Source organism: Pelodiscus sinensis, chromosome 4, assembly GCF_049634645.1.
Source record: "Pelodiscus sinensis isolate JC-2024 chromosome 4, ASM4963464v1, whole genome shotgun sequence".
Lineage (NCBI taxonomy): Eukaryota > Metazoa > Chordata > Testudines > Trionychidae > Pelodiscus > Pelodiscus sinensis.
This window is the reverse complement of record NC_134714.1, coordinates 126627759-126650630: the sequence shown is the minus strand read 5'-3', so window position 1 is coordinate 126650630 and position 22872 is coordinate 126627759. Positions and strand designations below refer to the sequence as shown.

At 50.7% G+C, this 22872-nt stretch overlaps 2 protein-coding genes across 2 annotated transcripts; both read left to right on the top strand.

Moving 5' to 3' along the window:
* Positions 1-5186: 5186 nt before the first annotated feature.
* On the top strand, positions 5187-9911 carry LOC102450657 (mas-related G-protein coupled receptor member H-like). The gene is made up of 2 exons (XM_075928507.1): positions 5187-5415; positions 5820-9911. The coding sequence occupies exon 2, from the start codon at positions 5882-5884 to the stop codon at positions 6827-6829; it is 948 nt and encodes a 315-aa protein (XP_075784622.1). The 5' UTR covers positions 5187-5415; positions 5820-5881; the 3' UTR covers positions 6830-9911.
* A 3547-nt stretch (positions 9912-13458) lies between these two features.
* LOC102447570 (proto-oncogene Mas-like) lies at positions 13459-17659 on the top strand. The gene is made up of 2 exons (XM_075928506.1): positions 13459-14027; positions 14432-17659. The coding sequence occupies exon 2, from the start codon at positions 14494-14496 to the stop codon at positions 15454-15456; it is 963 nt and encodes a 320-aa protein (XP_075784621.1). The 5' UTR covers positions 13459-14027; positions 14432-14493; the 3' UTR covers positions 15457-17659.
* The last annotated feature ends 5213 nt before the right edge of the window (positions 17660-22872 follow it).

The following is a 22872-nucleotide window of genomic DNA, read 5'->3' as shown; positions in this document are numbered from 1 at the left end:
GTAGACGAAGCCCCAGTGTTTAAAGGCAGAGCCGACTATGAAACAATTGAGAGTCTTTGTCTTGTCTCAGTGATCGCTTGAGCAAAAATCATTGATAAAATTTGTGTAGACTGACCTTGGACTCAACATGCAGGCAGTGTGTTGAAGGGCAGTGCAAAGGAGGCAGTGATGGGGAGGTACCATATTACCTAGTGAAATCATTGGTGCTGAAATCACTAAGGTCTGGCATTTGACCATAGAACTGACACTTTCTTAACAAAGACTCCTTTTTTGCTATTTAAAAAGTGAATCAATGTAACAGAAAACTGCAGCGCTCTCTGGTAACTTTTTAAAAATCAAACGTTAAACTTTATTGAAAAGATTGGATAGTTTGCAATTGAAAATATTTGACCTGCACTTAGGGCAACTGATTTAATTTTGTATAAAATTTTCCATAATAAAGGATGGCATTTTTTTTTAAAATGTTCAACAATATTGTTATACATTTTGATCAAATCTACTTCTGCTGTGATACCTCATGTCCTTAACTTGCATTGCTGTTTCATAAGTGACCCAATGAATGAATGGAAACAATGCTACATACTGACAAGAGCCATATTTAGCTACCTAATTATGGGCCTCTTCCAAAGCCCATTGAAATCAAAGGGAGTCTTTGGGATTTGGATCAAGCTTAAAACATTCTGATTTTGGCAAGTGCTGAGCATTTGCAGCTCCTACAACAGTCACTTCAAGCTTTCCAAGCTAAACATGTTTGAAAATTGGACCATTTATTTAGATTCCTAAGGTCCTGATCATGACGATGCTAAGGCCATGGCTTCTGTTTAGATGGGATGGTAAGTAGACCAACTGGAGAATGTTCCTTTGTCTCTCTTACCCCGCAATGAACATCTAACATGTAAACTGGATCTGATGTATAGACCTTGTTTGAAAAATTGACTAAGTGGGTAGGTATAGAAATTGCTTTGGATAATCCTTAGCTGTCAGCCACCATGAAGCCCAAAAGGTAACTTCTGGATATATCATCTTTGTTAATATTGCAATGCTCGCTGACTATCAATGTTAAAAGCTTAATATATGCCGCAATGTACCGAAACTTTTGTGTGTGGTTGTGGTTTGTTCTGTGGGTTTTGTTTTTTGTTTTTTGCTCACCAAAAAAATCCTATGTTGTAGGGCCAAAACTGTTCGAATTGGGCCCCCCATTCCCTAAAGCCGGCCCTGCAAGGACCAGTGCTGATACCCCCTCACAACTTCTCCATTGCTTAGACAAACACACACCAGCTTTGCAAAAGGGTTTCAGATCAATCCCTCTTTGCTTTAGCGAGTGCACGACACACACAAATCTCGACACCGCAATAAACACCAAGCCCGTTCCCCTGCCTCGCTTTTGTCACTATGGGTATGTCTACACTACCCCGCTAGTTCGAACTAGCGGGGTAATGTATGCATACCGAACTTGCTAATGAAGCCCGGGATTTGAATTTCCCGGGCTTCATTAGCATAAAGCCGGCGCCGCCATTTTTAAAAGCCGGCTAGTGCGAACGAGGAGTACAGATAGTTCGGAATGGCTACGTAGTTCGAACTATCTAGCCCGTGCCGCGTGTAGCCGCGCGGCACAGGGTTCGCACTAGCCGGCTTTTAAAAATGGCGGCGCCGGCTTTATGCTAATGAAGCCCGGGAAATTCAAATCCCGGGCTTCATTAGCAAGTTCGGTATGCATACATTACCCCGCTAGTTCGAACTAGCGGGGTAGTGTAGACTTACCCTTAGATAGTGCATGCGTGGGGTGAAGCTCAGAGTCCCTTAGTGGGTTCTGAGTCCCCTGTCCTGCACATGGCTTCTCTCCCAAACCAGGCCACCTCGTTCTCTTGTCTCTGTGCTTAGTGCTCTCCTGTCTCTGGCTACGTCTAGACTGCAGAGATAAACTGGAAAAAGATATGTAGTTTGCTGTACTCCAAAATTTGGAAACGCTTGCTCGTTTGATATATCCCTTATGCCTTGTAGAATGAGGTTTACAGGGATGATGAAAGAGCATGTTCACTTTTTAGAATTTTTTTTCAGGAAAAGAGACATGTTTCTTGGGCGCGGGAAAAGCACTGCAGTCTAGACATAGCCTCTGTCTCTCCAATGGGACAGGCTCTCCCTTACAACTTGGCAGCACTGGTAGATGGATTGAAATCTGACCAGTTGCGGGCAGGGGCAGCCTGTGAGCCTGGGCAGACTCGGCAGTCGCTTAGGGCGCCGCCAGCCCAGGCACCTGATGATGACATCATGGCCACTGACAGCCGTGTAGGCGGGGGCGCCGATCACGCCTTCTACCTGTGGTGCCAGCTGCCACAGCCCACCTCGGGCCACTCTTGGTTGTGGGTTAGTTAGTGTAATTGCCATGGACACAAAGGGGAGTGATTCAAATCTCAGCTGGAATCAGTAGGAGGCCAGAGCTGTGTGAAAGGATCCCCTGTCGTCCATGGAAGTGTCTCTGTGCGGAGGAGCAGGCTGGGGAATGCGTTACACGCTGAGAGTCCTACACTCATGCTGCTATTATTCCCCCCACCCTCCGTCAACCATTTCTCCTCGCCACTGTGGTCATAGGCGTGCGCAGCACATTTCATTAGGGTGTGCACCCAGAGAATTTTTTTAAAATGCACTTTGACCCCCCTCATCGGCCACACACCTGACCCCAGTTAACCATGCCCTGGCCCCCATTAGCCACGCCCCTGGAGGTAACCCTCTCCGGGCAAGTGTTATGTGACCCCCCGACCCAAGGACTTTTCCCACCATCCTCCTACCAATAGGGATTCGTTTGGCCCCCCCAACCCCCCCCATGCAACTATCCTGCAATTGCATTAATCCAACGTGTGTGACATTAATGCGGGGGTGGAGAGGTTGGGGGGGGGGGGGGAGTGTTCCCTCTAAGAGTTTCTTCCCATGAGCAGAATGAATTTTGTTTTGTGCACCAGTACCGAACTCATGTGACTTGTTTGGATGTGCCATTGTGGCAGCCAAGTTATTAATAAATATCTACCTTTCCCCTCTGCTGCCATGTCTCCTCCCCTTGCTCCATGAACTCCCCTGCTGCCTGCTGCCCCCCAATTCCTCACCCTCCTCTGCTGTCCTGACTCCTGCCCTTCTCACTGCCCTCAGCCCTCCTGAGACCTCCCCCCTCCACCAGCCCTTCTCTCCCTGCCCACTCCTCCAGTAGCCCCACTCTGACCATGTGAGCTACCCCTCCTCATCCCCTCTTCTAACACCTCCCTCTGCACACCTGCCCTGCCTCTCTCCTCTGGTGCTGGTCCCTGCCCTGCAGGTGTCTGCCCTTCTGTTTACACCCAGAATCCCCTGGCATCTGCACCTTCCCTTAACCCTGCACCCTCTTGGGGCCTACCCCTATGCTTACAGCTCCTGCCCCCTTTGCCCTCTTTTTCCCTGATGCCCACCCCCTCACCACCCTCTGCTCCCATTCCTCTCATGCCCCTCTGTGCCCTCACACATGACTTGCTCCAACCCCACCTTCCTCATGCCCACCCCTTCTGTCAAGCCTTCTCCCACCACCTCCCCCTCCAATCCACAATGGCCTTACCCTCTCCTCTTCCAGCATCACCCTGTCCCCCCTCCCACTGACACCTCCCCTCCTGCCCTTTTCCTCATTGTCTCCACTTCCCCGCTAGCATTTGTGTCTCCTCTACCCGGTGCCTTCCTCCTTCCCCCCCTCCTCCTCCTCCATACAAGCCCCTTCCCCTTTCTTCCTCCTCCACACTCCCCCACCGCAAAAGCCCCTTCCTCTCCCACCCCTTCCTCTTATTCCCCCCCTCCTTTCCTTCATCTTCTGCCCTACAGTTTTCAGGGCTGGCGTCAGAGCCAGCACAAGCTGTAGGGCTGGGGAGGGGCACCCCTGGGGCACTGTGCGGTGCTGCCGGGAAAGGCGGGGAGCCCCCAGGTGCCTCAATGGTGCCATGCTGTGCTCACCATACTGCCATGCTGGGTTGGGGTGCTCCCCGGTGCCTCAAGGGCACTGCACTGTGCTGCTGGGCTGCACAGTGCTGCCGGGCAGAGTGCGCCCAGGGCGCAAAAATGGCTTCGGCTAGCTGGCCCGAGACAGTAGGGTGGGCCTGGGCACACCCGGCACACCCCGTGCACACGCCTATGACTGTAGTGTTATGTGTCTAGGGGGGAAGCTGTAGGAGGTCTCCATCTCACAGCAACAAAACACCAAGGGGAGGAAACTCTGAGAGAAGCTTCCCACCAACACTGACATGATGCACCTATTGCATTTTTTTTTTTTAAACAAAGTGAATCAGACTTTGAGGGGCCCATTTCTGTTCCCACTCCTATTGCCAGATGTTCTGATCTGGGTCCAGGGGGATTGGTCCCACGAGAATCACTGGTGTCATTACAACTTCACAAAGCCCTGGAGATCTGCTCTAGGGCAGGACTGTACTCCAAGTCAGGGTGGGGATGGATTAGGAAGTCCTCTCAGGACCTTTCCCAAGTTCTTTGATTTCCTGATTTATGAAGAGACGCATCAAAAATAAAAAAATAAGCCACTTTGTGAGCAGTACAAGAAGTAACATCCCCCCACCCAACATGTCTATTCAGTCGGGAGATGAGTGAAGGACAATTGGTGTTTGTGAGAGTGACAGAGGCAGATGCAGTGTGTGAGCGACAGAGATTTGCATTGCCAAGCTCTTGCCATCCCCTTATCTCTGTGTGGAGGGTGCACTCAGGGTACAGAAGTGGGGAGAGGAGGGACATGACATCAGCCCCCCCCTTTCTCCCATATCCCTCACAGCCAGCAGGAAGCTCCCAGGGGGGGCAGCTCCAAGGCAGAGGACAGGAGCAGCATGACAGAGGGTGGAGGGGCAAATGAAGCGCTACCGGTTGAGAGCTTCCTACCAAACCATCCCTACAGTGCTCAGCCTGGGAGACTCTGCTCTAGGATGGAGATAGTCATCAAAGAACAAACACCTAATATATCAACATAAAAAAAAGACGAAAATATGTGACCCTCCCCAAGGCTGCATTTATCTGCCCCATAACAGCTTCCTACGACATCAATCTCATCTGATTTTATCTTGGGCGAGCCACTTCCTCTTTGTTAAGGGGAGCAGGACCAATGTGCAGAGAACTTATCCGGCCACCCCATGCTCACAAGACCTCCGGATACCGTTGTCTCTGTGTCCCACCCTCCAGTGTGGGCAAGACAATTCTCTGCCTACAGTTGGCAGGCGCTGGGTGCAGAAGCTGCACCGGGACTGGCAGGGACATCCTCTGCACCTGGGTAACAGACGATTGCTTGGAAAACGTGCCCAAGAAAATCCTCCCTGGAGAATTGCAGTTTGTGACCATAAGACACTGAGATTCTGAAGTGGATCCAGCCCAGCCCGGCTCCTGTAAACACGCAGTTTGGGAGGAAGACAGGTAAGGGACGGCTGGAAGGATTCACTGCTCATTGTCACCATTGATTGATTAGACAGCATGATTCTTTTTCTCTCCCACTCTCGTCTCTCCCTCCTTCCCCCGCATGCTGTTTCCTGGCAATCCATGGCCAGCCAACACCCTGCCCCATTTCTGCTTCTCTCTCTTTGTCTGTCTGTCTGTCCAGCTTTCTCCCTGGGTTTAATTTTCTCTCTGCCACTTGCTGTCACTCCAGGCTGCTCCCCATCTCTGGGCCTTTTTCCATGTCTTTCTCTGTCCCCAGCATCTCCAAAGCCACTGGGTGCGGCTGGTCCAGGGCAGGAGGCTGAGGAGGGGCTAGAACAAGCAGTGAAAACACAGAGCTGGGAGGTCAGTCACAGATTTCCCCATCTGCTCTCTCCCAACAGCACAGGAGCGTGCGAGAGAAGGGCAGCGGGGGACACCAGCATCCTGCAGCAGTGGTTCCAAGATGGCCGAACTGAGCAGAGAGACCCTGCCACCAACAGCCTCTGGCTGGGATTACGAATATGAACATAACGACACTGAATGCCGAGAGTCTGATGCCCCTGAAGTGACCTTTCTCAGCATCACTCTGATCATCTGCCTGTTGGGGCTGGTGGGGAACGGGATCGTCATCTGGTTCCTGGGCTTCCGCATGAAGAGGAACCCCTTCACCGTCTACGTCCTCAACCTGGCCATCGCCGACACTGGCTTCCTCCTCTTCACACTTGCCTATCTTGCCGCTTACACGGTTCAATATCTGTTTTGTGACATATTATCCCTGTTTGCAGTGCTGTGTCTGTGGATGTACAGCACCAGCCTGTACCTCCTGACGGCCATCAGCACCGAGAGGTGCGTGTCCGTCCTCTACCCCATCTGGCACCGATGCCACCGGCCAAGGCACTTGTCTGCCACCGTGTCTGCCCTGCTCTGGGCTCTCTCCAGCCTGCTTTGCTGTTCTGTGGGCATTTTTTGTCTAGTTCTCGTCAGTGAAATTTGTTTCACTTCCTTCCTGTACATCTTTGTTCTGAATGTCCTGATATTCTCCCCTGCCATGGTTCTGTCCAGTCTGATCCTCTTCATCAAGGTGCAACGAAGCTCCCAGCGGCGCCCGCCCGGCAAACTCTATGTTGTCATCCTGCTCACTGTCCTCTTCTTCCTCCTCTTCACTCTCCCTGAGAGTGTCGACCTTCTCCTCACCTACCTGCGCTTACCTGCACTTACTGAGTTGTTACATGCGCTGACCTGTGCAAGCAGCAGCATCAACCCAGTCATTTACTATCTAGTCGGGAGCTACAGGAAGCGGCGATTCCGTGGCTCTCTCAAACTCGCACTCCAGAGGGTTTTTGAAGAGCAGGCAGATTCCGGAGAAGACAGAAACGCCCCCAGCACAGACCCAAAGGAGATGGCTGTTTAAATCCCTTCAGCAGCCAGCCTGGGAGACCCTTTCTGGGCATGGAGATTTTCCTACATCCCAGAAAGAGAAAGGACCTTCCTAATTCTTCCCCACCCCTGCCCTAGTGTGGATCCCCAGGGCTCCTTTGCTGCTGTCAGCCACCAATAGTTCTCCCTTTGCCTGATCTGGCTCCCGCTGGAATCAGTTTGGAAAGTCCAAGTGACTTGAGTGGGAACAAGTCTCAGGGGCATCACTGTGTTAGCCTGAGTCTGCACAAACGATGAGGAGTCTTGTCATCTTAAACACTCAGGGTATGTCTACACTTCAAAGTTAATTCGAACTAACAGATGTTAGTTCGAATTAAGTTTGATAGGCGCTACACATGCGACCCACTAGTTCGAACTTAATTCGAACTAGCAGAGCGCTTAAATCGAACTAGGTAAACCTCATTCTACGAGGACTAACGCCTAGTTCGAATTAACTACTTCGAATTAAGGGCTGTGTAGCCATTTAATTCGAACTAGTGGGAGGCTAGCCCTCCCCAGCTTTCCCTGGTGGCCACTCTGGCCAACACCAGGGAAACTCGTATGCCCCCCTCCCGGCCCCGGACCCCTTAAAGGGGCACGGGCTGGCTATGTTGCCTGTGCCAGGTGCAAGCCTGCCAGCACCCAGCCAGAAGACCCTGCACCTGGCACGGCTTGAGACAGCCACCCGCTGCCACCGAGCCGTCCCCCTCTTCCCGGGACCAGGCTGGCGGCTCTCGGGAGCCTGCCCAGGACTGCAAGAGGCAGGAACCCGCCTGGTCTAGTGCGGACATCGTGGACCTCATCCACGACCTCCGCACTAGGCACAGGAAAGTGGCCATCTAGGGCAGGAGAGCTGCCAGCCTGGCCAGCCAGGAGCAGGTTTGCATGAAAATCAAGGTGGTCCAGTGAGATCCCGACCCTGAGCCCTGAGCTTAGAATGGCCGTACTGGGTCAGACCAAAGGTCCATCTAGCCCAGTAGCCTGTCTGCCGACAGCGGCCAACCCTAGGGACCCTGGACGGGATGGACCAAAGACAGTGACCAAGCCATTTGTCTCGTGCCATCCCTCTCCAGCCTTCCACAAACAGAGGCCAGGGACACCACTCCTACCCCCTGGCTCATACCTCTCCATGGACCCAACCTCCATGACTTTATCTCACTTCTTTGTAAACTCTGTTCTAGTTCTAGCCTTCACAGCCTCCTGCAGCAAGGAGATCCACAAGTTGACTCTTTGCTTTGTGAAGAAGAACTTTCTGTTATTGGTTTGAAGCCTGCTACCCATTCCTTTCATTTGGTGTCCTCTAGTCCTTCTATTATGGGAACTAATGGACAACTTTTCTGTATGCACCCTCTCCACACCACTCATGCTTTTATAGACCTCTATCCTATCCCCTCTCAGTCTCCTCTTTTCTAAGCTGAAAAGTCCCAGTCTCTTTAGCCTCTCTTCATATGGGACCTGTTCCAAACCCCTCATCATTGTAGTTGCCCTCCCCTCTCCCACCCTTTCTCTTCCCCTCTCCCACCTCCTTTTCCCAGTCTCACCCAGTTTTGTTAAATAAAGAGAGTTTCTATTTTTGAACACACATGTCCTTTATTTTGTACATCAGGAAGGGGGGCTAGGGAGGGGTAAGTGGAAGGAGGTGAGGGAAGAATGGGGTACGAGCCCCCGATGGGGAGGACTGGGGTGGCTCTGTGGGCTCCTCGGGGTGGAAACTCTCCTGCAGCCCCCCGATTGACCCCTCTCCCCAGATGGCAGCCTGCGGTAAGTGCAGCTGGGCTGATGGCCGAGTGCTGTGATGTGCCCAGTGTGGGCACTCAGGGCACTCCAAGCCAGGACTGCTTTGCAAGCGGGGAACCCCTGAGAACTGTCTGTCCGGGATGGGGGTCGGGACCCTTTAAGCACAGCCCTCGGCTAGCCTGAAGCAGCAGCTCCACGCTCTAAGTCCTCATCTGATGCTCTGCCGGCACTGCTTCCGGCCATCCTTAACCCCAGTTCAGGGTCCACTCCGTGTGGACATGCTAGTTCGAATTAGCAAAATGCTAATTCGAACTAGTTTTTAAGTCTGGATGCACTAATTCGAATTAGCTTAGTTCGAGTTAATTAATTCGAACTAAGTTAGTTCGAATTAGCGCTGTAGTGTAGACATACCCTCACAGGTTTATTTGGGCTTGAGCTGATCCCAGCTGGGATTTGAATCATTCCCCGTTTGTGCTGATGGCAGTGGTACAAACTAACCCACAACCGGTCAGAGATCAGTCCATCTATCAGCATTGCTGGGTTGTAAGGGAGAGCCTGTCACTGGCCATTGGAGAGACAGAGAGAGAAGAGCACTGAGCGCAGAGGGAAAAGAATAAGGTGAACTGGTGACCTCCCTAGGCTATTTATTCCAATGTTTAAGTGCTTGTCCAGTGACAAGCAGGAAGTTTCTTTTTAAATACGTCTTGCTGCCATTTAAGCCCATTGCTTCTTGTCCTATCCTCAGACGCCCAGGAGAACAATTTTTCTCCTTCCTTCTTGTAACACCTTTTTAGCTACTTGAAAACTGCTATCATGTCCCCCCTCAGTCTTCTCTTTTCTAAACTAAACAAGCCCAATTCTTTCAGCCTTCCCTCTTAGGTCATGTTTTTTAGTCCTTTTAATCATTTTTATTGCTCTTCTTTGGACCTTCTCTAATTTCTCCACATCTTTCTTGACATGTGGTGCGCAGAACTGGACCCAATACTCTAACTGAGGCCTATTCAGCGCAGAGTAGAGTGAAAGAATGACTTCTCTTGTCTTGCTCACAACACTCTTGTTAATGCAGCCCAGAATCATGTTTGCTTTTTTAGCAACTGTGTCACATTGTTGACTCATATTTAGCTTGAGGTCCACTATGATCCCCAGATCCCTTTCTGCTGTGCTCCTTCCTAGACAGTCGCTTCCAATTCTGTATGTGTGAAACGAATTGTTTCTTCCTAGGAGAAGTCCTTTGCATTTGTGCTTATTAAACTTCATCCTATTAACCTCAGACTATTTATCCAGTTTGTGCAGGTCATTTTGAATTATGTCATGTTCGCTTGCTCGGATGTGTGCCACCGTATTATGGAAGAAAGAATACTAAAACAAGGGATAATTAGAAGTTGCATGACTTTAAATATTTTATTATTATAAAATGAAATAAAAAGAAAATTAATATCGCAACATTTTCAGTAACCATTAGGTATCTTCATGTATCTGTGCTTTGAGGCATAAAACAAAGTTCTCCATTTGTGCCATACCAAACAAAATTAGTTATGATTAATATTGATACATGAAATGAAATAGTTGTTATAATCAGGGCTCGCCGAACTGCAGCGAGCCCGGCTTGCCAGCATCGCTGTCCGGCGATCTACGCAAGCGCAAATCGTTCTGTACATGCGCAGATCGCTCAAACCGGGCTCTTCCGGGTTACAATCTACTCGCCGTAGGCGAGTAGATTGTATAATTTGGTTATAGTTTATGTTTGAAATTAAAGATTATGTCTCTTGACTTGACACATATGGAAAAAACGTTATGAGTTTATACATGTAAAAGTGTATTGGTCCTCTCTTTTGTGTTGTGATTTGTGGAACAAATTTAAACATTTTGTTTTGATGCAAGAAATTACTTCATTGATTATTTTTATTGAGGAGACCACTAATCACAGTTACTAGAATGAGACCAGTAGCCACTAAGGGTAAGTCTACACTACATGGCTCTGTCGACGGAGCCAGGTAGATTGCCTTTGGAGACATAGGAAAATGAAGTAACGATTTAAATAATTGCAGCTTCATTTAAATTAAAATGGCTTCCGCGCCGTGCCGATCAGCTGTTTGTCGGCACAGTGCTGTAGCCTGGATGCTCCGCAGTCAACATCAAAGGCATTTGTCTACCTCCCCGGTAAACCTCATCCCATGACGGGGAAGGGACATGGGCAGCAAAGGAGGGGAAAGGAAAGGGGCTTGTGTAGAGGGGGAGGGGAAGAAAGTGGAAGGCACCAAGAGACAAATGCAGGGGGCCAAGTGCAGACAATGAGGGACAGAGCAGGAGGGGAGGTGTCTGTGGGGGGGGAGGCAGGGTGATGCTGGGAGAGGAGAGGAGAGGGGAAGGGCATTTGGGGCTAGAGGGAAAGGGGGAGGTGCTGGGAGAAGGCTTGAAAGAAGGGGTGGGCATGAGAAAGTTGGGGATGGAGCAAGGCACGTGTGAGGGCACAGGGGCATGAGGGGAATGGGGCAAAGAGTGGTGAGGGGGTGGGCATCAGGGAAAAAGAGGGTCAAAGGGAACAGAGGCAGTAAGGGAAGGGGGAGGAACCAGGAGGGTGCAAGGCTAAGGGAAGGTGCAGGTGCCAGGGGATTCACAATGGCCTTACCCTCTCCTCTCCCTGCATCACCCTGCCCTCCCTCCCACTGACACCCCCCCTCCTGCCCTTTTCCTCATTGTCTCCACTTCCCCCCTAGCATTTGTGTCTCCTCTACCCGGTGCCTTTCCCCTTTTCCCCCTCTTCCCTCCCCCTCCATACAAGCCCCTTCCCCTTTCTTCCTCGTCCACACTCCCCTACCACAAAAGCCCCTTCCTCTCCCATCCCCTCCTCTTATTCCCCCCCTCCTTACCTTCAGCTTCTTCCTTACAGCTTGGAGGGCTGGAGTCAGAGCCAGCCCAAGCGGCAGGGCTGGCGAGGGGCACCCCCGGGGCACCGCACTGTGCTGTTGGGAGAGGCGGGGCACCCCCAGGTGACATGATGCACCTGTGGCATTTTTTTTAAAACAAAGTGAATCAGACTTTGAGGGGCCCATTTCTGTTCCCACTCCTATTGCCAGACGTTCTGATCTGGGTCCAGGGGGAGTGGTCCCATGAGACTCACTGGTGTCATTACAACTGCACAAAGCCCTGGAGATCTGCTCTAGGGCAGGACTCTGCTCCGAGTCAGGGTGGGGACGGATTAGGAAGCCCTCACGGGACCTTTCCCAAGTTCTTTGATTTCTTGCTTTATACTCAGACTCATCAAAAATAAAAAAATAAGCCACTTTGTGAGCAGTACAAGAAGTAACAACCCCCCACCCAGCATGTCTATTCAGTCGGGAGATGAGTGAAGGACAATTGGTGTTTGTGAGAGTGACAGAGGCAGATGCAGTGTGTGAGCGACAGAGATTTGCATTGCCAAGCTCTTGCCATCCCCTTATCTCTGTGTGTGGAGGGTGCACTCAGGGTACAGAAGTGGGGGGAGGAGAGACACCCTAACATCAGTCCTCCCTTCTCTCTCCCATATCCCTCACAGCCAGCAGGAAGCTCCCGGGGGCCCACCTCCAAGGCAGAGGACAGGAGCAGCATGACAGCGGGTGGAGGGTGAAATGAAGTGCTAGCGGTTGAGAGCTTCCTACCCAAACCATTCCTACAGTGCTCAGCCTGGGAGACTCTGCTCTAGGGTGGAGATAGTCATCAAAGAACAAAAACCTAAGGGTATGTCTACACTACAAAGTTAGTTCGAACTAACATCCATTAGTTCGAACTAACTTTCATAGGCGCTACACTAGCGCTCCATTAGTTCGAACTTAATTCGAACTAGCGGAGCGCTTAGTTCGAACTAGGTAAACCTCATTCCACGAGGATTAAGCCTAGTTGGAACTTACTAGTTCGAATTAAGGGCTGTGTAGCCCCTTAATTCGAACTAGTGGGAGGCTAGCCCTCCCAAGGTTTCCCTGGTGGCCACTCTGGCCAACACCAGGGAAACTTGTATGCCTCCCTCACGGTCCCGGACCCCTTAAAGGGCCATGGGCTGGCTACGGTGCCCGTGACAGGTGCAAGCCTGCCAGCACCCAGCCAGCAGACCCTGCACCTGGCACGGCACAGAGCCACCTACCCGATGTCCCCCAGCCCACCCCCTCTTCCCGGGACCATGCTGGCGGCTCCCGGGAGCTTGCCCTGGACCGCAAGAGGCGGGCACCCATCTGGGCTAGTGTGGACATCGTAGACCTCGTCCACGATCTCTGCACTAGGCACAGGAAAGTGGCCGGCTAGGGCAGGAGAGCTGCCAGCCTGGCCACCCAGGAGCAGGTGTGCAAGAGAATCAAGGGGGTCCACTGAGACCCCCGACCCTGAGTCCTGAGCTTACAATGGCCGTACTGGGTCAGACCAAAGGTCCATCTAGCCCAGTAGCCTGTCTGCCGACAGCGGCCAACCCTAGGGACCCTGGACGGGATGGACCGAAGACAGTGACCAATCCATTTGTCTCGTGCCATCCCTCTCCAGCCTTCCAAAAACCTTGAGCAGGGACACCACTCCTACCCCCTGGCTAATAGCACTCCATGGACCCAACCTCCATGACTTGATCTCACTTCCCTTTAAACTCTGTTCTAGTTGTAGCCTTCACAGCCTCCTGCAGCAAGGAGTTCCACAGGTTGACAACTTTCTGTTACTAGTTTGAAGCCTGCTACCCATTCCTTTCCTTTGGTGTCCTCTAGTCCTTCTTTATGGGCACCCCTGAGAACTGTCTGTCTGGGGTGGGGGTCGGGACCCTTTAAGCACAGCCCTTGGCTAGCCTGAGACAGCATCTCCATGCTCTAAGTCCTCCTCTGATGCCCTGCCGGCACTGCTTCCGGCCATCCTTAACCCCGGTTCAGGGTCCACTTAATGTGGACACGCTAGTTTGAATTAGCAAAACGCTAATTCGAACTAGTTTTTTAGTCTGGATCCGTTAGTTCGAATTAGCTTAATTCGAATTAACTAATTCGAACTAAGCTAGTTCGAATTAACGTTGTAGTGTATACATATCCTAATATATCAACATAAAAAAAAGACGAAAATATGTGACCCTCCCAAGGCTGCATTTATCTGCCCCATAACAACTTCATACGACATCAATCTTGTCTGATTTAATCTTGGGCCAGCCACTTCGTCTTTGTTAAGTGGAGCAGGACCAATGTGCAGAGATCTTATCAGGCCATCTCGTGCTCATGAGACCTCCGGATGCCGTTGTCTCTGTGTCCCACCCTCCAGTGTGGGCAAGACAGTTCTCTGCCTACAGTTGGCAGGCGCTGGGTGCAGTAGCTGCATCGGGACTGGCAGGGACATCTTCCACACCTGGATAACAGACGATTGCTTGGAAAACGTGCCCAAGAAGATCCTCCCTGGAGAACTGCACTTAGTGACCATGGGATACTGAGATTCTGAAGTAAACACGTGGTTCGGGAGGAAGGCAGGTAAGGGAGGGCTGGAAGGATTCACTGCTCATTGTCACCATTGATTGATTAGACAGCATTATTCTTTTTCTCTCCCACTCTCGTCTCTCCCTCCTTCCCCTGCATGCTGTTTCCTGACAATTCGTGGCCAGCCAACACCCTGCCCCATTTCTGCTTCTCTCTCTTTGTCTGTCTGTCTGTCCAGCTTTCTCCCTGGGTTAAATTTTCTCTCTGCCACTTGCTGTCAGTCCAGGCTGCTCCCCAGCTCTGGGCCTTTTTCTATGTCTTTCTCTGTCCCCAGCATCTCCAAAGCCACTGGGTTCCGCTGGTCCAGGGCAGGAGGCTGAGGAGGGGCTAGAAGAAGCAGTGAAAACACAGAGCTGGGAGGTCAGTCACCGATTTCCCCATCTGCTCTCTCCCAACAGCACAGGAGTGTGCGAGAGAGGGGCAGCGGGGGACACCAGTATCCTGCAGCAGTGGTTCCAAGATGGCCGAACTGAGCAGAGAGACCCTGCCACCAACAGCCTCTGGCTGGGATTACGAGTATGAACATAACGACACTGAATGCCCAGAGTTTGATGCCCCTGAAGTGACCTTTATCAGCATCACTGTGATCATCAGCGTTTTGGGGCTGGTGGGGAACGGGATCGTCCTCTGGTTCCTGGGCTTCCACATGAAGAGGAACCCCTTCACCATCTACGTCCTCAACCTGGCCGTCGCCGACACTGGCTTCCTCCTCTACTCGCTTGCCTATCTTGCCGCCTACATGGTGGAATATCTGTTTTGTGACAATACTGACTTTCATTACATATTATTTCTGATTACAATGCTGTGTCTGTGGACGTACAGCACCAGCCTGTACCTCCTGACGGCCATCAGCACCGAGAGGTGCGTGTCCGTCCTCTACCCCATCTGGCACCGCTGCCGCCGGCCAAAGCACTTGTCTGCCATCATGTCTGCCCTGCTCTGGGCTCTCTCCAGCTTGCTTTGCTGGTTTATGGGCATTTTTTGTCTAGTTCTCAGTGAAAGCTGTATCAATTCCCTCCTGTACGTCTTTGTTCTGAATGTCCTGATATTCACCCCCGTCATGGTTCTGTCCAGTCTGATCCTCTCCATCAAGGTGCAACGAAGCTCCCAGCGGCGCCCGCCTGGCAAGCTCTATGTTGTCATCCTGCTCACCGTCCTCTTCTTCCTCCTCTTCACTCTCCCTCAGAGCGTTGACCTTCTCCTCACCTACATGGACATACATGAGCCCACTGACATGTTTCATGCGCTGGCGTGTGCAAGCAGCAGCATCAACCCATTCATTTACTTTCTCGTCGGGAGCTACAGGAAGCGGCGATTCCGTGGCTCTCTCAAACTTGCACTTCGGAGGGTATTTGAAGAGCAGGCAGATTGTGGAGAAGACAGAAACACCCCCAGCAGAGACCCAGTGGAGACGATTGTTTAAATCCCTTCAGCAGCCAGCCTGGGAGACCCTTTCTGGGCATGGAGATTTTCCTACATCCCAGAAAGGGAAAGGACCTTCTTAATTCTTCCCCACCTCTGCCCTAGTGTGGATCCCCAGGGCTCCTTTGCTGCTGTCAGCCACCTATACGTCTCCCGTTGCCTGATGTGGCTCCCGCTGGAATCAGTTTGGAAAATCCAAGTGACTTGAGTGGGAACAAGTCTCAGGGGCATCGCTGTGTTAGCCTGAGTCTGCACAAACAATGGGGAGTCTTGGCACCTTAAACACTCACAGGTTTATTTGGGCTTGAGCTGATCCCCAGCTGGGATTTGAATCATTCCCTGTTTGTGCCAATGGCAATGATACAAACTAACCCACAACCGGTCAGAGTTCAGTCCATCTATCAGCATTGCCAGGTTGTAAGGGAGGGACTGTCACTGGCCATTGGAGAGACAGAGAGAGGAGAGCACTGAGCGCAGAGGGAAGAGAATAAGGTGACCTGGTTCAGAAGAGAAGCCATGTGCAGGACTGGGGACCCGGCACCCGCTATGGGACTCTCAGCTTCACCCCATGCATGCACCAGCATGGTGGGGAAAGCAAGGCAGGGCAAAGCGGTTGGTGTTTATTGTGGTGTCGAGATTTCTATATTTTGTGCACTCGCTTCAGCAAAGAGGGATTGGTTTGAAATCCCTTTGAAAGCCCATGTGTGCGTTTGCTTCACCGTTTTATGATGTATACTCTGTCCAATTATTTTTATGTAGAAATAGATATGGAATCTTATGGTTATTATTGTAGAAATGATTCAGACTTTTATCGTTATTATTTTGTTTTTAGTTCCATAGTAGATATTGTAATATCATGTAGTGAAAGAATGGAATGAGCTGATTTTTTTTTTACTTCTGTTTGTAATCCCTGTTCCATATGGGTATGTGTACACAGCAAAGTGATTTCAAAATAACAGCCATTATTTCAAAATAGCTTTACCAGAGTCTACACAGCCAGACCGCCATTTCAAAATCCAATCAAAATAGCGGAGGGCTCAGTTTGAAATTGGTAAACCTCATTTCATGCGGAATAGCACCAATTTCAAAATTGCTATTTCAAAATCAGCGCTGTGTAGACGCTTATTTCAAAATAGCGGGCCTCCAGCCCTTCCCAGGATGCCCTGGTGGCCACTCTGGGCACAATGAAGAAAACTCCTCTCCCTCCCCCCTCCCTGGTGCCCTTAAAGGGGTAGATTCTGGCCACTGTGCCTATGCCAGCTCCAAGCCTGCCAGGCCAGAGCCAGCAGTTGCTGCACCTGACCCAGTGGCCCAAAGATGAGCCAGGCAGCCAGTGCCAGCCAGCCCTCCACCGCTCCCCAGAACCAGTCTGACAACTCTCAGGAGCCTGCCAGGGGCTGGAAAAAGCAGGCACCTGCCTAGTCCAGTGCGGAGATCATGGACTCAATTCAGGTTGGGGGGGATGCCTCCAACATCCATGATCTCTGCACTAAACAGAGGAACACAACTGTCTACAGGCAGGATGGCTGCCAGCCTGGCCACCAAAGGCCACATGAGAACCCAGGAGTGAGATCACATGAAAATAAAGGCGCCACGGAAGGTGTATGCCAGGACCACAGGGGGCAGCTCCCAACCAGGGGCAGACCCATCCTCCTTCCCCTATTTTGATTCCATGAACTGAATCCTAGGGGGCAGGATGATCCGTGCCCCTCATGTGGTCATTGACCCTGGGGCAGAGTTTGCTGCCCCCTGCTACTCCAGCCCCTGCTGCCTCCCCAGCTACCGCTCCTCCTCCCACTCCTTCTCCCCCTCCTGCTTCTTCCTCCCCACCCACCCCTCACCCCCAGTGATGCCAAGGCCCCGGCACCGACGGTGCTGGGAGACAGTTGGGCCAGCAAGATCCCCAATCCTAAACCCAGCGCTTCTTCTCCCCCTTCCTCCCCCTGCTTGCCCCTTTCAGCTCCCTCCTCCCAGGTTTCCCCCTCCCCTCTCCCACCCTTCCTCCTCCCCTCTCCCACCTTCTTTCCCCAGTCTCACCTCAGTTTCATTCCCCTCCCACCCCAGTTTTGTTCAATAAAGAGGCTTTGTTGTAATGAACACATGTGTTTTTTACTGTACATCAGGAAAGGGAGCTAGAGAGGGGTAAGCGGAAGGATGTGAGGGAGGAATGAGGCACAAGCCCTCAGTGGGGCAAACTAGGAAGACTGTTACTGCCTGCAAAATATGCTGCCAGGCTCGCAGCAACACGTCCAGGAGAAGCATCAGTGTCCTGGGGCGGCTCCGGCTTCATGCTGAAGAGTGCTGTGGTGTTCTGAGTGAGGGCAACCAGAGTATACAGAAAAAAAATGCTTTGCTGTCCCTCAGCGAGGTAGGCAAGCAAGCAGGGAAACCTTAGAACCAGATGTCCAGGGGGTCCCTTTAAGCACAGCTCTCAAGGTAACTCCTGACCTGATGCCCCGTCAGAACCCGTTCCAACTGGCCTTATATGTGATTCAGCATTCTACCAGTGTGGATGCAATATTTCAAAATAGCAAAACGCTATTTCAAACTGCATTTTGTGTCTACACACGTTATTTCAAAATAAACTATTTCAAAATAAGATATTTCAAAATAATGCTTTAGTGTAGACATACCCTATGAGAGTAAGGAATGAGTGAGAGCACAGGGTAAAGGCCACTGTTGAACCAGAGATGGTAGACGGGAGGATCCAATTTAGAGAGGTCTCTCCCTTCAGTTTCCCTTTCCACCCTCCTTTTTTGTCACAGGTCAGCAGAGAATCATAGAGACAAGGGAGAGTAGGGTGAGTCCATGACTATGGTTAATGACTGGTCAGGGTGACTAACTATTATCAGCCAGTGGTCTGAATGAGCTAACTACTGCCATCTGCTAATCAACTGCAGGACAAGGCTTCACAAGCAGACCTTATTTATATAGACATACTTACTTTGCCACACAGATCAGTAGACAGACTTGCTGTGTCAAGGTGACCAATTTTGGCTCTTTTGTGTTGAAATTCACTTAAGACTTGGAGCTGGGAGAGTGAAATGTTGTTATCCATTTTGTCTGATTAAAAGGTAAAAGACCTGAACTTAAAATGACCTGACTTAGGGTCTACCATCACATCACATCTAACTGAAAGGCACAGAAGATGGAAACATGTTTTATTTCTGGTGGTGTAGAGTCTGTTTGGGAGTCCTCAATATGCAGGCAATATGGGTATATCTACAGTACATGGCTCCATCGACGGAGCCATGTAGATGAGGTTGGTAGACATAGCAAAATGAAGCGGTGATTTAAATAATTTCCGCTTCATTTACATCAAAATCGCTGCCACACTGTGCTGATCAGCTGTTTGTCGGCACAGCACAGTAGTCTGGACGTTCAGCTGTCGACATCAAAAGCCCCATTATGCCTCGTGATCAGATCTACTTCTGATGTGATATTTGTGTGGTTTTGAGTGGGGGTGGTTTTTTTTTTTTTTGCTCAATAAAAAATCCTGGGTGTTGGGGCCCCACGAAAACTGTTCGAATTGGGCTCCACACTTCCTAAAGCCAGCCCTGACTGGCTTGGGCAGGAGGTTCTCAACCGCTGGCACTTCAGTCACCCCTGCCCCCACTGTCTGCTGCTCCTGCCCTTTGCTTTGGAGCTGCCCTCTCCCTTCCCGGGAGCTTCCTGCTGGCTGTGCAGGATGTGGGAGGGACAAGGGGGACGTTGATGTCAGGGTGTCCCTCCTCCCCCCACTCCTGTCACCCATCCCTACACACCGAGAGAAGGGGATGGAGGGAGCTTGGCAATGGAAATCTGTGTCGCTCACACAAACACCAACTGTCCTTCCCTCTCATCTCCCGACCTAACACACATGATGATGGTCGGCGGTGGAGGGGGGAAGGGTTTGTTATTTCTTGCACTGCTTACAAAGGGGAGTATTTTTTATTTTTGATGGGCATTATATAATTTTCCTCTCTCTTGCACTTAAATTTAGTCCGTTGAATGGTGAATTCTAACAAGCCTAAACTGTCGTGGCTGAGCAATTATCCCTGTGGTCAGTGCTGCTCCTGGAAATAGCTGGCACGTCCCTCTAGTCCCTGAGAGAGGCAGAGCAGGGGGTCTCCACAGGCTGTCCTTGCCGGCAGACACCGCTCCTGCAGCTCCCATTGATCAGTAACAGTGGCCAGTAGAAGCTGTGAGCTCAGTACCTGTAGATGAGGGAAAGCACATGGTGCCATTGCTCTATATACCAGCTGCTTTCAGGAGTGGTGCAGGGCCAGGGCAGGAGTAAGCCTGCCTTAGCCTCACTACTCTGCCACCTGGAAGCCATCCCTGTTGAATGGTACCCAGCCAGAGCCTGATCCTTGAACACCTGTACCAGCCCCGAACCTCCTCCTGCACCCAACCTCCTGCCCCAGACATGAGTCTCCCTGCACCAAAACTCCTTCCCACAGCTTGCACCCTGAAACCGCTCCTGGACCCAATCCCCCACCCTGGGCTAAGCCCAGAGCCCCTCCCACATTCCAAACCGCATGACCAAAGGCCAGAGCCTGCACCCTAAACCCCTACCCCAGCCTGGTGAAAGTGAGTGAGGATGGGGAAAGAAGCGGGATGGAATGAGCAGAGGGAGGCCTCAGAGAACGATTGGGAAAGGAAGTGCTGCTGGGCTGATTGAGTTTGAGGTAGACCTTACATTGCGCTTAAATTGAAAACACAATTTTGTGGTTAAGAAGGTTGGAGACCTCTGCTCTAATAGGCTGTTTCTCTGAAGTACGGCCCTCTCATCTGGCGGATCCAGGCCCTTGCTAAGTGTACAGCTTCCATTGTTAAAGAGCTCTATTGACAGCATTTGGTCAGTTCTGCTAATTCATGTAAGACATTTCATACAGCTACCGTGAAATGATAATTAGTGTCAGAGAGTTTATTCAGGCTGTATGTTACTATTGGGCCATTATATTCTGAGATTTCCCATTCAAAATATGTAGGAAGAGCCTCATAATCAGGGCTTGCCGAACCGTGGCGAGCCCTGCTTGCCAGCTGCGCTGTCCAGCGATCTGCATGTGAACCTGGCTCTTCAGGGTTACAATCTACTCACCACACACTCTAGCATTTCATTTCAATATTTAGGTGTGTCTAAGCTACAGAGAGTGGGATGGAGCTGTGGGGTGTCCACAAGGAACTCTCTAGCGATATCTGGTGCTGCCACAGGAGCAAGTCAGCTGATCAGCATGTCAACAGGTAATCCTAGGTCAATAATATCTCTATTCTATGGCTGATTGTATGGCTAGTCCATCAGGGGTTTAGGAGGCATAGGAAGTTGCTAAAGCCCACGCTGTCTATCCTGTATTGAGCTATATGAGCCTGAAGAACTGGTGCTGAAAGAGAAACTTAAAAAACAACTAATGTTTTGGAAGCACTTTAAAGACTAACAATACAGGTAGATCAGCTGTTCCCAACCTTTTCTGAATGAGGACTCATTTTGACAATTCAGGAAGACTTGGTGACCCAAGGCAATTCAAAAATGGGGGGAGGAGAGAGGGCAGAGCCACCTGGGGAGACACTTGGCGACCCTTTTGGAATGTGATGGCGACCCATATTTGCATCCCGAACCATAGGTTGGGAAACCCTGATGTAGATGGTATCATGAGCTTTCATGGGCACTTCTTCAGATGAGCTGTGCCCATGAAAGCTCATGATCCCATCTACATGTTTTGTTAGTCTATAAAGTGCTACCAGACCATTTCTTGTTTTTTTCAGTTTATCCTCTACAGACTAATTCGACTACCCCCTGAAGTTGGTGTTGAAAGGTTCACGTTCAAGAAAAGAGTTTGAATATAGGCTGTAAAATTCTACACAAATTGTGTCAGCTGAAATATTCGGAGTGGTGGAGAAATGTGCAGTGCAGTGCATATACAAATGCAGCTGGACAGCTAACCTAGGTCACTGGTTTTGAGCCTGAACATTGGTCTTCTGGTCAGGCTGATTAATCTGAAAAGGAGGAAAAAGGGTTTATTCCAGGCTGATGCCTCTTAGCCTGAGAGACAGCTCCCCACTCACCCTGCATCCCAAGAGGAATCACAGTCTGAGTGTGTTTCACTGTGTGGGAGAAGTACACTGGACAATGCTCTCACTGGACTGAAAGCCAATTTTAAATTGTAGTTTTGTTGCTGACAATTAAAGAAAGACCAGACTGATGGGTTGGGGGGAGGGGGTCTTTTCCCCGTGGGTGTGGTTGAGTTAGACACTACAGATGGAAAAAATTGGCTTGATCAACATGCACCTGGTGGACAGTGCAAGATGGTTCCTACAATAATCAGAACAGGAGAAAAGTGCTGGGTTGAAAGTGTTGGTGAGGAGAAACCTGCAGGAGGAAAATTAAATGCAGAATTTTTTCTATCATAAACACCCTCAATTCTAAGAGGTCTGCTGAGACTGTATGATTGACCCAAGCAGTGCACTCTGCAGAGCTTACTTGTCTACATTTAAAAGCCAGAGGTGCAGTGGGGGACTGGCGTGAGCAGGGAGTGCTGTGTCCTGTCTCACACTGGGTTTGGGACTGCTGCACTTCTTACATCCTTAGTGCGGGGTCTCAGTGGAGGCAGGCTGGGGATGTGGGGTCTTGGCAGAGTGGCAGTGAGCAGTCTGAGAGTGCGGGGTCTGAGCACAAGGGAAAGAGAGGCCACTTACATGTTTTCATGCAGCTCCCAAAACTGCATGCCCTAAGCACTGCCTCTCATTGCTCCTATTGACTGGATTGCGGAGCAGCGGGAAAACCCTCCAGGAAATATCCCCGTGCTGCTGTTCCCCCAGCTGTGGGAGGGGAGGGCAAACAGCAGTGCACAGCCACTTCTAGCTGCGCTTCACCTTTCCAGGACATTTCAGTGCTTTATGGGGACACAGGGACAGGAGATTTCAAATCGGGACTGTCCCAGAAAATCCAGGCCGTATGGTCGGCCTACAGATATCACATTAGTGGATGTGCAGTTGCATGAGCCTCTGATATGGTGGCTTATGTGGTTAGGTCCAGTGATGATGTCGCTTTTACAGATCTGTGGACAGAGTTGCCAATGGAGTTCACTGCAGGGGTGGGTTCCTGAGGAATGATGTGCGATTACTGGAAAGAATTTGCTTCAGGGTAGCGGGGGTGCCTGCGAGGATTGGTCATCCTGTGCATTTTGTGGGGTTGTCCCTGCACAGGAGCCCTCATGACAGGCTGCTTTAAGCTGGGATTTCAGTTCTTCTTCTGAGACCGTTTTTTTCCAAATCTGCACATGTTCACTCCTCTATTACCAAGTCTAATTTACAGGAGGCGAGATGCTATTTGCAAACAGCCGCTACAGAGGAGACAGTAACACACCTGAGAGCACGTCATTATCAGAGTGACCCGTTTGCCACTTGGGGTTGGCTTCCAAACAGTACAAAACAGAAC